The 14,857-nt window shown below is 48.4% G+C and overlaps 1 protein-coding gene across 13 annotated transcripts in view; it reads left to right on the top strand.

Annotated features, from left to right (window-relative positions):
* Positions 1-14,857, top strand: part of nek2 (NIMA-related kinase 2) — a 109,447-nt gene that overhangs the window by 68,741 nt on the left and 25,849 nt on the right. For 7 of the 13 annotated variants that reach the window (XM_072508531.1, XM_072508567.1, XM_072508594.1 and 4 more), the window contains 3 exons: positions 3,325-3,393; positions 12,107-12,347; positions 12,875-12,957. In XM_072508531.1, coding sequence (XP_072364632.1) covers positions 3,325-3,393; positions 12,107-12,347; positions 12,875-12,957 — 393 coding nt within the window. Of the gene's footprint in view, positions 1-3,324; positions 3,543-12,106; positions 12,348-12,874; positions 12,958-14,857 lie in introns of all 13 variants that reach the window. The other 6 variants (XM_072508500.1, XM_072508520.1, XM_072508547.1 and 3 more) reach the window with 2 other exon arrangements.

Genomic DNA, 14,857 nt, shown 5'->3' with positions numbered 1-14,857 from the left:
CAAGCCGGGAATCGATCCTGGGACCCTGGAGCTGTGAAGCAAATGTGCTCACCACTGTGCTACCCTGATCGAGCTATTGGACATCTACCTGGGACCACTCAAAAGCGCACAAAACCTGTAAGGGATAAAAAAGGTGCTGCGCAGCCCTCGCTCTCTCGACCACCGACGACAACAATGGCGATACCTTCACCAGCAAGGAGGGGACTATACATGCCATCCACAGAGGGACCAGAGCCGGGGACACAGACGACCAGCAACAGACATCGAACACTGCCAGACAACGGGTTCCAGATAAGGCCATATCTGCTTTGTACTTGCCAGTCACCTGGACGTGAAGTTATGGCTGTTGTGTGTTAGTTTAGAGTGCAACTTGTATGTGTGTGTTCACTTTGTGAATAAACTATTATTGTATTAAACAACTTGTGTTGTCAATTGTCCAGGTTAAAGACACACTGGTTTAGAAGGTACAGGAGGGGTGTGTGGGTCGAGGGGGGTGTCCATACATGTGTCATGGGGATCCGCAACTAAGCAGGGTCTCACTTGCTCGCCTGCTGCTGACCTCCGCCTCGGTGACCTCCCTTTCCTCTGGGCCGCCGACTACGTCCAGTGTCCTCTGCTCGGGCATGGTGAGCGACAGCAGGTCTGGTGGTCTCCCTCCGATATTCTCCCGCTCCCGGCGGTTGTGTGCGGCCTTCTCCGGGGGTTGGGGGGGGGGGGGGTGCAAACACAAACAACGACACTGTTAGACACTCCGACGCATGCATCCCAGGGGTTGGGTAGGTGATGGCATCAGTGGCCAGTTTAAGTGGAGCTGTGGCATGTGAACCTCGTGCGCCAATCCGGCGGCGTTTTGCATGGAGCTGGTTGCTCTCCATGCGGCGATGGTGCTAGCCCATTTAGAGTTGCTGAATCGGTGCAGCTGTTGAGCCGTTTTTCCTGTTGTAAAACACCACTGTTTCCACGCCGGCGTCAGCACTTAGTCTCAGAAATGGAAAATCCAGCCCCATGTCTCACAAATTTGATTGAGTTTTTTGAAGGGTTAACCAAGAAAGTAGATGAAGGCAGTGCAGTTGACATGGCTTTAGCAACCACATGGTAGGTTGTTGCATAAGGTTAAATCTCACAGAATCCATGACGAGGTATTACAAAATTGGCTTGACAACAGAAGGGCTTGACAACAGAAGACAAAGGATGGTTGTAGAGGGTTTTTCAAACTGGACGCCTGTGATCAGCGGTGTGTCTCAGGGATAAGTGCTGGGTCCACTGTTATTTGTTATTTATATTAATGATTTGGATGCGAATTTAGGAGGCATGGTTAGTAAGTTTGCAGATGACACCAAGATTGGTGGGATAGTGGACACTGAAGAAGGTTATCTAGTATTGCAATGGGAACTTGATCATTTGGGCCAGTGGGCCGATAAATGGCAGATGGAGTTTAATTTGGATAAATGTGAGGTGGTGCAGTTTGGTAGTTCGAATCGTGGCAGGACCGACTCAGTTAATCGTAGGTGTTGGGGAGAGTTACAGAACAAAGAGATAGCGGAGTCACGAGTGGACAGGGTGGTGAAGAAGGCATTCAACATGCTAGGTTTCATTGGTCAGAACATTGAATACAGGAGTTGGGACGTCTTGCTGAAGTTGTACAAGACATTAGTAAGGCCACACTTGGAATACTGTGTACAGTTCTAACCACCCTATTATAGAAAGGATATTATTAAACTTGAAAGAGTGCAGAAAAGATTTACTAGGATGCTACCGGAACTTGATAGTTTTAGTTATAAGAAGATGCTGGATATGGGACTTTTTTCCCTGGAGCGTAGGAGGCTTGGAGGTGATCTTATAGAGGTCTATAAAACAATGAGGGGCATAGATAAGGTAGATAGTCAACATATTTTCCCAACGGTAGGGGAATCTAAAACTAGAGGGCATAGTCTTGAGGTGAGAGGGGAGAGATACAAAAGGGTCCAGAGCGGCAATTTTTTTCACACAGGGTGGTGAGTGTCTGGAACGAGCTGCCAGAGGCAGGTACAATTTTGGTTTTTAAAAAGCATTTAGACAGTAATATGGGAAAGATGGGTGTCGAGCGACATGGGCGAAATGCGGGCAATTGGGACCTGCTTAGTGGGTAGCACGGTTAGCACTGTTGCTTCACAGCACCAGGGTCCCAGGTTCGATTCCCGACTTTGGTCACTGTCTGTGCGGAGTCTGCACGTTCTCCCTGTGTCTGTGGGTTTCCTCCGGGCGCTCCGGTTTCCTCCCACAAGTCCTGAAAGACGTGCTGTTAAGTAATTTGGAAATTCTGAATTCTCCCTCCCATGTACCCGAACAGGCGACGGTAACTTCATTTCAGTGTTAATGTAAGCCTACTTGTGACAATAGAGATTATTATTATTAACAATTGGGCGGCATGGTCAAGTTGGCCGAAGGGCCTGTTTTCATGCTGTAAACCTATGACAAATGAATCCAGTAAAGAATTGAGAAGTGGAATTCTCTACCACGAGCAGAATGTGCGGTCAACCAGGAAAGGTTTGGAGTAAATAATTCTGAAGATGCAGCCAATGTGATTCGGTAGAGGTGGATGTTACGCTAATATATAATGGACATGGTATTTAGGGTTGTAGAGGGTCGGTGCAAACTCGATGGGCCCAACGGCCTTCTGCACTTCAGGGATTCTATGATATCTTAGTTAACGTTCTCAGTACATTGATTGCTGATGGGTACTTTAGTGTGCCTATCAGTAGCCAACAAAGTGAAACAACTGCCTTCAATTGGTCAAGCTGGCAGGACAGCTTTTTAAAAACATATAACAGCTGATCTCTTGGAGGAGTCCCGCCGAGCCCTGGGGGTTTACAGAACCCAGTTTGGGAGCCCCTTCCCTACCGGAAAGTAAGTGACTTGTGTTGAATATCTTCAGTACATTTCCACTGAATGCATAATAAACACCTAAAATCTTGCAGGATGATTTTTGTTTGAGATGAATATAACTTGCGTGGGTTCAAATGGCCTTAGATCTTTCATTGATAATTGAAGAATGAGATATAGATGTCACAAGTAAGTTTGCATCTAAAATATACCTCATGATACTCATGCATAAGTTGCCAAGTCAAAGTAATCCTGCATTAAATTTCAAAAATTAAGCTGATAAGTTTATATTTAATGATGATACTTATAAATATACATCAGCACAACCTCCTGAATAATCTGGTTGTAAACAAAATCCTCAAATTTTAACTTTAAACAATAAATGTACCAACCAATCTTATCAACCCAAACTGCTATCACCCATCTGAAATGGATATTCATTAAATGAACTAACTTTTACAGGTCTTGGTCTGGAAGGAGATGGATTACGGATCCATGTCTGAGGCAGAAAAACAGATGCTCGTCTCGGAGGTGAACTTGCTTCGTGAACTTAAACATCCAAACATTGTTCGATATTATGATCGTATTATTGACAGAACAAATGCAACATTGTACATAGTCATGGAGTTCTGTGAAGGAGGTGACTTGGCCAGTCTGATTAACAAGTGTATACGAGAAAGGTAAAATGTGTTACATGATACAGGCACTGACTTGGGTTTTTTAATTTTCACTGGTCAAGAACATAAGTTATCCATGTTATGATATGCTCAGCCCCAGAGAAACAGTAGATTGCTAACAGATTATACCCCTTGAAGAACCAGGTTTGATAACTTGTTGCTTGGCGCATGAGCTATATTTTGCACTCACTTTGTGTCTGTTGTTTGCACTTGATTCAAGAAACTCACAAGATATTCTCGTTTCACGTGCAACCATTAGTCGACATCCTAACTCGTACTGATTCACCCATCCCATTTGTGCGTGCTGACCTACCCAATGCCTCAATTTAAAATTGTTCCTACTTGTTTTCAAATCCATCCATGAACCTGCCCTTCCCGATCTCTAACCTCTTCCAGCCTGTGATGTTCTTTGTTGAGTTTCTCAGGATGGATTAATGTTGTAGTGTAGCCAAAGAACATCAAGATACGTTATTAAACAAAGCTAGTTTATTTACACTACACAAATTATGATTCAAAGACGTTACAAGATATGAACCAATAAATAAGGCTGTACTACATCTATGCTACAGAACTCTATACTACTGATCTATCTTAACTCCAAGGCCGAATGGTCTCCTTCTGCACTGTAAATTCTATGTACTCTAAACTTCTCCTTACTCCTCACACCTTCTCCCAAAAGTCTGAGAGACATTCCCTTTTATAGGTCTGTTCCTCAGCTCCATCTGGTGGTAGAATAAAGTATCACATTACCTCTTAATGTGCCAGACTACACATATCACACAGCCCTGCTTCCCTTGGAAATTTCTGAATTCCTGCAATTCTGACCTCATGCACACCCCTGATTTTAATTGCTCCACCATTGGTGGCACCCCCGCCCTGACCCACATGGCTGCACCCACCTATGTCAACTACAATGGCCGGGTACACTGATACGATTATAGACCCAACTGCTGGGCTGCATGCGTCAGACCGCCTAACACCGTTGCTGCTTCTGTTTCGCACCCCTCCCCCCAGGAGAAGTCCGCGCATAACCGCAGGGAGCGGGAGAAAATCGGAGGGGGAGTGCCATGCTAAGCCCTAAGCTTCAGAATTTTCCCCCTAAATCTTCTTGCCTCTCTCTTTCCTTTAATCACTCCTTAAAATCTTGGTCATCTGCTCTGATATCTATGTGGCTCGGTGTAGAATTTTATTTGATAACGCCCTGTGAAATGCCTTCGGACATTTTATTATTTTAAAGCTGTTGGAAGAATTTATGTAAATGACTCCTATTCTATTACAAGCCGTAAGTAATTGTGTACTCATGACTTGGGAACATACTTGCTGGGTACTATTCTCCCAAAGTGACAGCTAACTAATCTGTTCCTTTTACCTTTTTCACTGCTGGTCATTAAGCAGCTGTGGAGGCTTCACTCTGAATCAAGATTGTAGACCAAATTCACTTTTTTTTTGTGTCCAGTATGATCTATTGACCTTCAATTGAGTTTCAGAACCTTTTCTGTTCTGCCTGGATTGCTCGACAACATATTTGCATGGGACTTGTTGTCAGCAAAGGTCTGTAAAGCTACTTGACTGGCTGCATGCTAACTGGGATTAACTTCACTTAGTCCCAGTTTTATGTATTTTTGTAATCTTTATCAGTGTCACAAGTAGGCTTACATTATCACTGCAATTTAGTGACTGTGAAAATCCTCTAGTTACCACACTACAGCGCCTGTTCGGGTACACGGGGAGAATTCAGAATGTCCAAATCACCTAACAGCACGTCTTTCAGGACTTGTGGGAGGAAACTGGATCACCCGGAGGAAACTCACGCAGACACGGGGAGAACGTGCGGACTCTGCACAGACAGTGACTCAAGCCGGTAATCGATCCCGGGTCCCTGGAGCTGTGAAGCAACAGTGCTAACCACTGTGCCGCCGAGTAGTTGGTATATTGCCACCGTTTAATACTAAAACCTATGAAGACACACATTTATTTTCCAACAGTGATCCAGAAAATAATTTTCTTCATGCAATTTTTAAGCTGAACCTTTCTTTAATCTCTAGAATCTGTGTTTGTATGTTTCTGCTTCCAACGCTTTCTTCGTGCAACTGGCATATTGCTTTCAGGTCAAGTTTAGATAAAGCATTCGTTGGTTACCCAGTGTCTTCCAGCTGTACTCATGTTGCTACTGTCTTCCATGTACGTATAGTGAAAATGCCACTAGGCAGCTGGGTTTTGGAAGGAGAAATAAATGGATTTTTAATGTGGGGGGGGGGGGGGAAATTGATGAATGAGAAACTTGGGAATGGAGTTTTGGGCTCAGACTTCTAATTCCACTGCAACCGTGGACTTATTGTATGATGTTAGTAACCAGTATAGTATGCTGATTTTGGTTATTTAAAGAGATTATTTTGCAGATGGTTGTAGCTTGGATGGACACGTGGGGATTTTATTTCATGGCAAAAATGGCATTTGAGTTATTGAAACACCAGTAACAGCATAATTTTTTACCTCAATATCTCCCCCTTTCCAAAACATTTCAGCTAAATATATATGAATATGCTCAGTAGGGAAACATATTTTACATATAAAGGGCGAGATTCTCCGATAATGAGGCTAAGTGTTGACGCCGTCGTAAAATCCGTTGCATTTTACGACTGCGTCATCGGGCCCCCAGGTATATCAATTCAGCGGCCCACAAGGGGCCAGCATGGGCGCAACGTGAAGCACCCGAGGGAGCCGTCGATGATACGTGGGTTTTGTCATTGATGCGACGCCGACAGCTGAAAATCATTCTCCCCCAACACACCGCCGTCGCAGGCAAGATGGCCGCCAGACGAGCAGGACCAAAGTTCAGAGACGGCGAACTGGACAGCCTCCTGGATGCCGCGAAGGAGAGGAGGGTGGTTTTGTACACCGGACCCGGCCGCAGGACACCAGGCGCCATCGTTCGGCATGCGGAGGTGGCCGAGGCCGTCAGCGCAGTCGAGCCGATGGCCGAGACAGCTGACCAGTGCAGGAACAAGCTCCACAACCTCCTCAGGCAGCCAGGGTGAGTACCCAGCACAGTTCCCCTGCACCAACCCACCTACCCCCAGGGGGACAGTGCCACCCCCGCCCTGACCCACATGGCTGCACCCACCTATGTCAACTGCAATGGCCGGGTACACTGATGCGATTATAGACCCAACTGCTGGGCTGCATGCGTCAGACCGTCTAACACCGTTGCTGCTTCTGTTTCGCACCCCTCCCCCAGGAGAAGTCCGCGCATAACCGCAGGGAGCGGGAGAAAATCGGAGGGGGAGCGCCAGAATTGCATCCCCTCACCGTGCCTGAGCAGAGGGCACTGGACGTCGTTGGCGGACCTGAGGAGCAAGAGGTTGCCGATGCCGAGATCGGAGGCGCGCCACCAAGTGAGACTCCCCCTGCACGGTTGCGGTCCCTCACAACATGTGCCAACCCTCACCCCATCCCCTCACCACATAATGCCTCACCCCCGTATGTCTGTCCAACCATACATGCTTTCTTTTGTCTTGCACGGCCAGCCGGTGTTGCCCCCGGCCCATCTGCGTCCCCAGCCCCAGCCAGTGCCAGGGCCGGAGCCCCCCAGGGACGCAAGCACCGACGGGGGGGCAGCCATCACAGCAGCCCTCCGCCTGATACAAGCCAGAACACAGTGACCCGGGGGACGGAAACACAGGGGACGGAGACACAGCACACAACGACCCACCCTCCACCATTGCAGAGACTTCTCACATCGGTTGGGATCTTTAGTGAGGAGCTCCTGGGACACTTACTGGTGAGCACCACACAGCCGCTCTGGTACAGCAGGTGGAGGTAGGAGCAGCCGAGGGGCCGGACGGTTGTTGCTAACATTTGGTTGGTTCCATTGGCTCTGTTTTATAACCTTTGCTCTCGAGTCGCCAGGTATCTTTATGATACCGCCACGAGGTTCAAGTTCAAGTAATGATCAATAACTCAATACACCAATTAGTAAGATTCAAATCAAAGCACATTTATTATACACAGTAAATCGCTACCCATGCATAAATTCTACTTCTAAGCTACTTCTATAACTAACAGGCCTATACTTAGCTTCGGACTGGCCCACCAGGTCAGGGGGACAAATGACCTTTCGTTCGGGTTTTGAGTCTGCAGGATTCCAAAGCTGGTATGGACTGGTAGCTAGGAGCGCCTATCTCGTAGCGAGCGTTGACTTAAGACTTACGGTCTTTTGGCAGCAGCCGAACAGGTCACGGTCAAGGGTTGGTTCGCGTTGCTGAGTGACCCTGACAAGAAGGACGATTTGAACTTGGGGGCTTAACTTTACAGTCCCCAGGGGCTTCCCGCCTTTCGGGGTGGACCCTGTACCTGGTTCCAAGTGATTGGACTTCGTTCCAATCGCTTGGTTCGATTTCCCCAATACTGGAGCGGTTCCCTGATCGATGGGCGGTCTTGAGATGTCCGTTAACCTCTTTTGTGTTGGCCACTGCTGGCGCCGAGGAGTCTGGCTTGGCCTTGTTTATCCCAAATGTTTCGATTGTTCCCGGGGATCGCTCATTAGTATGTAGATGGCTGCTACATTATTATGCAGATGGCTGCTTGTATCGATGCTGTCAGGGCTTTTGCAGAGTTTAATACACAGTAAACTTGCACCTGCTAGTTTCTGCCTCTGTTGGCTGAATTTCCCTTCAGCCTTTGCTGTTCTCCATTTTACGTCGGGAGTTGGCCAACCCGACCCCAGCAACCAGCTGCTGCCCAGATGGGTCCCGGGTTCCTGGAATATCCACTCCCACCCATAGATCAAATGCAGTCAGGGACCAGACAAGGGGATGATGGCCAGCTTCCAGCACCTGCAGGCGCAGGTTGAGGAGTCCAGCCGGTCATGCACGTCACCCAGGCCGAAACAGCACGGGTGGCGTCCACGGTTGAGGCTATGGGGGCGACGGTGTCGGACATGGGTCAGGTTATGCAAGGCGTGAGGCTATCTGTGCAGGTGGGGGCTGTGGCCCAGGACATGGCTGCCCACTCACAGGCAGCCATGTGCCAGAGCCAGCTGCAGATTGCAGCAGCGTTCCTCAGTGTGGCCCAGTCTCAGCACGCCATGGCTGAGAGCATCCGCGCCATTGCCCAGGTGCTGGTTGGTTTCACACAGACCCAGAGGGAGATGGTGCAGTCCCAGAGAGAAGTGGCACAGTCCCAGAGGAAGATGGCACAGTCCCAGAGGGAGGTGTCACAATCCCAGTCAGGGCTGGCCCACTCCCTGAGCTCCATGGCCACTAATATACAGACCCTGGTCGATACCAGAGCGGGCCTCCAGGACTGGCAGTGCCGGGGAGGGGCTCGGGGGATTGCTCCGCTCGCACCCGTGGAGCGAGGTGCACCCTGAGGGAGGAGGAGGTGCTGGGGCCCGTGCCGGTGACTCCTGCAGAGGAGGTCCCGGAATGCCTCACCCTACCCCTGGTGTATCTGGTGGGCAACGGGCAGAGCAGGGCGGCACTGCGCCAGTCGGGATGCCCAAGGACCAGCCTGGGCCATCCAGGCCATGCCGCCCCGTAAAATGTGCGGCAACAGGGGCTCTAGTCGCAGGGCAGGGCTCACAGTCTACCTCTACTCCGCTGTACCATAGTGATAGGGTCCATAAGGCCAGAAAGATAGACACATAAGTTGTCACGGGTGCAGGGCACAGTTCAGTTATAGGGGCTAGGGCACATGTATATAACTGATATATGTTATCACCGATGAAAGCCGCCTCTGTGCTCTGTCTGATTTGTGTGGGGGTGGGGCGGGAAGTGAAGCCCACCATGGGTGACGGGTGATGGAAGACTGAGCCCCAGTGGGTGCTCCGTGCAGCCCCCACCTCATTGTGCTGCAGGTATATATAATGGAAGGGTGGTGTTCCGTGGCGTGGGAGGTGAGAGTTTTCGGTCCTGGGGGAGGTGAGTTTCCTTGGTGTTGTGGGAGGTCAGGGTGGTCGTGGGTGAGGTGGTGCAGTCTTGTGGTGTCCGTGCCCATGCACAACAAATCCCCCCCCCACCCCCGCCCCAGTTGATGAAACATGTGACGATCAAAGCGTCCCGTGCTCGCAGGTCCTGCTGGTGGCGTAGTGCAGCCTCCCGTCCATGTCCAGCCCCCATGTCCCGCGCATTGTCCCTTTCCTCCTCCACGTGGGGCCTCATCAGGCGCCTCCTTGGCACCACCTCCTCCTTCCCCTCTTCATCCTCGTCCTATTGCTCGTCCTGTTCCTCCTCCACCTCGGCCAGTCGGGCAGTTGGCCTTCCAGCCCTGGGTCTTCCCCATGGTGGCTGCTTCCAGTTGGGCGGGGTGGCCAGGGAGGGGTCGTGCACCCATCCATACGGCTGTGAAGCCTGCGCTGACCCAGGGCCCGTGGTGGCTGTCCATCAACATGGCCGCCGTAATAGCGCCCGTTGCGTGGGCAGTGCCCTGTCATGGCATGGGGACTCCGGCCGCTCCGCTTGTCCTCCCTCGGCCTTGGCAGGCTGCGATTCCGTTGTGTTGTGGGGGGTTCAGAGAATCAACGCCGATTTTGGCGTCATAGTCGATTCTCTGGCCAATCGCGTTTCACGATTTCGGTGCTGACCTTCGGAGAATCCAGCGCAAAATGTTTCAAACTCGAGAAAAAAAGCTTGTAATTTGTTTTTTTAATCGCCATCAGTAAGGAAATAACAAGTCTCAAAGATGCTGAATGTGCCTCCTGTTCCATTAACTATGATCAATATTTAAATTTTTTGTTGCATTGTCCACATTGATCTACTTTCTATGATAAGGGCCCATGATATTCGAGGCAAGGTACTAACATGGATTGACGATTGGCTGTCAGGCAGAAGGCAGGGATTTGGAATAAAAGGTTCTTTTTTGGAATGGCAACCGGTGACGAGTGGTGTCCCGCAGGGTTCAGTGTTGGGGCCATAGCTGTTCTCTTTATATATTAACGATCTAGATGACGGGACTGGGGGCATTCTGGCTAAGTTTGCCGATGATACAAAGATAGGTGGTGAGGCAGGTAGTATTGAGGAGGTGGGGAGACTGCAGAAAGATTTAGACAGTTTAGGAGAGTGGTCCAAGAAATGGCTGATGAAATTCAACGTGGGCAAGGGCGAGGTCTTGCACTTTGGAAAAAAGAATAGAGGCATGGACTATTTTCTAAACGGTGACAAAATTCATAATGCTGAAGTGCAAAGGGACTTGGGAGTCCTAGTCCAGGATTCTCTAAAGGTAAACTTGCAGGTTGAGTCCGTAATTCAGAAACCAAATGCAGTGTTGTCATTTATCTCAAGAGGCTTGGAATATAAAAGCAGGGATGTACTTCTGAAGCTTTATAAAGCACTAGTTAGACCCCATTTAGAATACTGTGAGCAATTTTGGACCCCACACCTCAGGAAGGACATACTGGCACTGGAGTGGGTCCAGCGGAGATTCACACGGATGATCCCAGGAATGGTAGGCCTAACATACGATGAACGTCTGAGGATCCTGGGATTATATTCATTGGAGTTTAGGAGGTTGAGGGGAGATCTAATAGAAACTTTCAAGATAATGAATGGCTCAGATAGGGTGGACGTAGGGAAGTTGTTTCCATTAGCAGGAGAGACTAGGACCTGGGCGCACAGCCTTAGAATAAAAGGGAGTCACTTTAGAACAGAGATGAGGAGAAATTTCTTCAGCCAGAGAGTGGTGGGTCTGTGGAATTCATTGCCACAGAGGGCAGTGGAGGCCAGGACGTTGAGTGTCTTTAAGACAGAAGTTGATAAATTCTTGATTTCTCGAGGAATTAAGGGCTATGGAGACAGAGCGGGTAAATGGAGTTGAAATCAGCCATGATTGAATGGTGGAGTGGACTCGATGGGCCGAATGGTCTTACTTCCGCTCCTATGTCTTATGGTCTTACCCCTGTCTCAAAATTATTGATTTGTTGAAATTTTAACAAAATATTTTGGAATTTAATTTGTTCAATTTCATTTCTATAATAATTCTAACCCAAACCCTTTTCTGTACAACAGTAGCTTGCTTGAATAAACTGCTACTTTTAAAATTATTTTTCTAAATATGTTCCAGTTCTTTTGCTGAATAAAAGTGTATTCAAGCTGGAAAAACGTTTAATCTTTGTTTCATACTTGAGAAAGTTAACTACATATTCAAATGTAAAATGCTTTCCATTGGTCAATGTTAGAAACTGCTGGAAATGTATGAAACTCTCAGTTGGTATGCTCCTACATTCAACCGGTCTGCTAATATTTAGTGCAAATATTAATAAGCAAAAGCAGCAATGACTCAGCAGATTAGGCAGTATCTGGTGAGAACTACCGTTTCAGGTAGACTCTTCGTCTTCCCCCTTTGACATTTTACTTCTTATTTATGAATAAGCATTTTGGTGAGGTTTCAGAGCTCTTAAAATGGTGTGGCAGGTAATAATAAAAGATAATTCCTGTAGTGTATATTGTTACTGTGTTTGTCTCATATCTTGTTTAAACTGAACTGTAAAACGGTTATGAATTTGATAATTAAGTTATGTTTTTTTCAGGAGTATTTTTCCTTTTCAAAAAAAAAATCTAATTGTCTTTCAGGAGGTATTTAGAGGAAGATTTTGCCCTGCGTGTTCTTGCTCAGTTAGCTCTGGCCTTACGAGAATGTCACAGGCGCAGTGAAAGTGGCCGCACAGTGCTACACAGAGATCTCAAACCTGCTAATGTCTTTCTCGATGTACAGCATAATGTCAAACTAGGTGATTTTGGCTTGGCTAGGATTTTGCAACATGACACGAGTTTTGCCAAAACATTTGTTGGCACTCCATATTACATGTCTCCAGTGAGTATACATTTATTGTTTATAATCTTTGGGAACATGTATAATAACCAATGTTAATAATCTTGAAAATAATTTAAAATTTCTGGATTTCCTCAATGACATGATTTGTTATTTGGCTTTTTCAATAGGAAAGGTTTTTGGAATATAGTGACCATTTAAGGGTTATTAATTAATCAATCTCATTTAAATCTAATATTACATGCCTTTTATGGGTGAATTAAGAGTGACAATTATTAGGTTACTGACCATATAAGTTTATATTTTTTAAAATATAAATTTAGAGCACCCAATTATTTGTTTCCAATTAAGGGGCAATTTAGCGTGGCCAATCCACCTAATCTGCACATCTTTGGGTTGTGGAGGTGAAACCCACGCAGACACTGAGAGAATGTGCAAACTCCACACAGATGGTCACCCTGGGCCGGGATCGAACCCGGGTTCTCAGCGCCGTAGGCAGCAGTGCTAACCACTGCGCCACTGTGCCGCCCCATATGTTTATATTAATTATTTATATGTTTGATTTACAGGAACAAATTAATCACATGTCCTATAATGAGAAATCCGACATATGGTCCTTGGGTTGTCTGTTGTATGAACTTTGTGCACTTTCGTAAGTACCGTACTAAGGCTATTCTAGCCAGTCTTACGTTTTGATTGTTAGCATGTTTGTTTTATTCTGCTTTGCACTTTATTTTTGCAATTTACCTTATATTTTTGTTAGAAATGAATCATATAGCCAAATGGGCCAATGCCCCGTCCATAGGATACAAACCATATATGTTGACCATATATGGAAATCTTCTATATATGGAATTTAATTCCATAGATGGATGTTGACCATATATGGAAATCTTCCATATATGGAATTTAATTCGGCCAATCACCAGACCATGGAAATCCTCCATATACGTTCGAATTGGCAGGTACCCCCTATGCCCCGGAGCCCCCCGATAAGCAGCCACCCTGATGGCCCCACCGTTAACGGAAATCCGTATTCTATGGAAATCCCATATATGGATGTTAACATTCCTGTGGATTTCCACATATGGTTAAGCCCCGCCCACACCCGGCCTGCCCCAGGATCCCAGCACCATTTAAGGAGCCTCCAGCCGAGCCGCCAGTCCCAGATAAGGAGTCCCCAGCCCGATGAGCCTGCTAGATAAGGAGCCCCCAGCCCGGTAAGCCCCTAGATAAACCCCCAATGAGCTTTCCCCCCCCCCCCCCCGATAAGCCCAGCCCCCCTGAAGGAGCCCTGCCCCCAGACGGAAGCGGTTTCCATGGTAGCCGATCACACCCCAGTCTCCCCGAAGCCACCCGATAAGGAGCCCCCAGATAGACCCCCGTTCAGCATACCCCTAGATAAGCAGCCCTGCCTAAGGAGCCCACCCAATAAGGATGATAAGGACCCCAGATAAGCCCCAATAAATCCACTCCAGATAAGCCCACCAGATAAGGACGCCCCCATATAAAGACCCCCCCCCAAATAAGCAAGCCCCCTGAGTCCCCACCAAATAAGGACCCCCCCCCCCCCCCCCCCCCTGATATGGGGGAATTGGAGGGTCCTGGGGTTCCCAGTATCCTGGGGATATTGGACCCAGAACCTGCTCTAGTGGGCTGGTAGTCTGGGCGGCCAGACGCCGGAGGCGGCAGCCTCTGCAGCTCGAGGCAGCGGCCTATATGCTGGACCCCGCCCCACACCCTGACCCAGCCACCCATGATGCCGTCCTCGAGGACGTGGAGGAGGAGGACACCCACTTCCAGTGGCCATCAAGGCTCCGCAGCAACTCGGCATTCCAGTCTGAGAGCGAGACATGTCCTGCAGAACCTCATCAAGGTCAGCCTGGTACTGGGTGACAACCCCCAGCGAGGCAGACATTCTGTCGAGACCGTCAGCCATGGCCGTCACTGACTGCGCGACGTCTTGGATACCTTCACTAATGGTGCCGACGTCGTGCAACAGGCTCTCCACTGCAGTTGCCACCCTCGCAGTGTTGGTCACGATGCCACACATTGCTGCCGCCCGCAACCTCTGGGACTCCTCCAAGCAGCTATGGATCAGCTGGTGAGACGCTGACGTTTCCCTCCAAATATCCCAGCCACATCTTAACATCTCCATCAGCTCCGGGATGACCTCTTTCACAGGCTCAGAATCAGGCTGGGACCCAGCTGGATACTGAGATTCAACAGACTTCTGACTGCTGTCTCGTCTGGGGTTTCCTGCCTCCACCTGATGTGTAACATCAGCTCTGTGGTGCTCACCAGACCGTGCCCCATATGCCTGACCACTAACATTTCCCACTGAGGTGCGTGTATCTGTGCTGGTGGTGGAGATGACAGATTTGACGTGACTATTGTGTCATCCTCGGAGCTCTCCTCAGGTGAGAATGGACATGTGGTCAGTGGGAGGGATGGGTCAGTCAGTAAGGCAAAGCAACTCACGTTTGACAGGTCCTTTGGCTGAGACCCGTTGGTTCCTCACCTCTGCGGCGTCCACCAGCCTCCGCGTTGGT

Source organism: Scyliorhinus torazame, chromosome 1 (assembly GCF_047496885.1).
Source record: "Scyliorhinus torazame isolate Kashiwa2021f chromosome 1, sScyTor2.1, whole genome shotgun sequence".
In the NCBI taxonomy this organism is placed as follows: domain Eukaryota; kingdom Metazoa; phylum Chordata; class Chondrichthyes; order Carcharhiniformes; family Scyliorhinidae; genus Scyliorhinus; species Scyliorhinus torazame.
The sequence above is the reverse complement of the archived record's forward strand: the minus strand, read 5'-3'. Positions and strand labels throughout refer to the sequence as shown.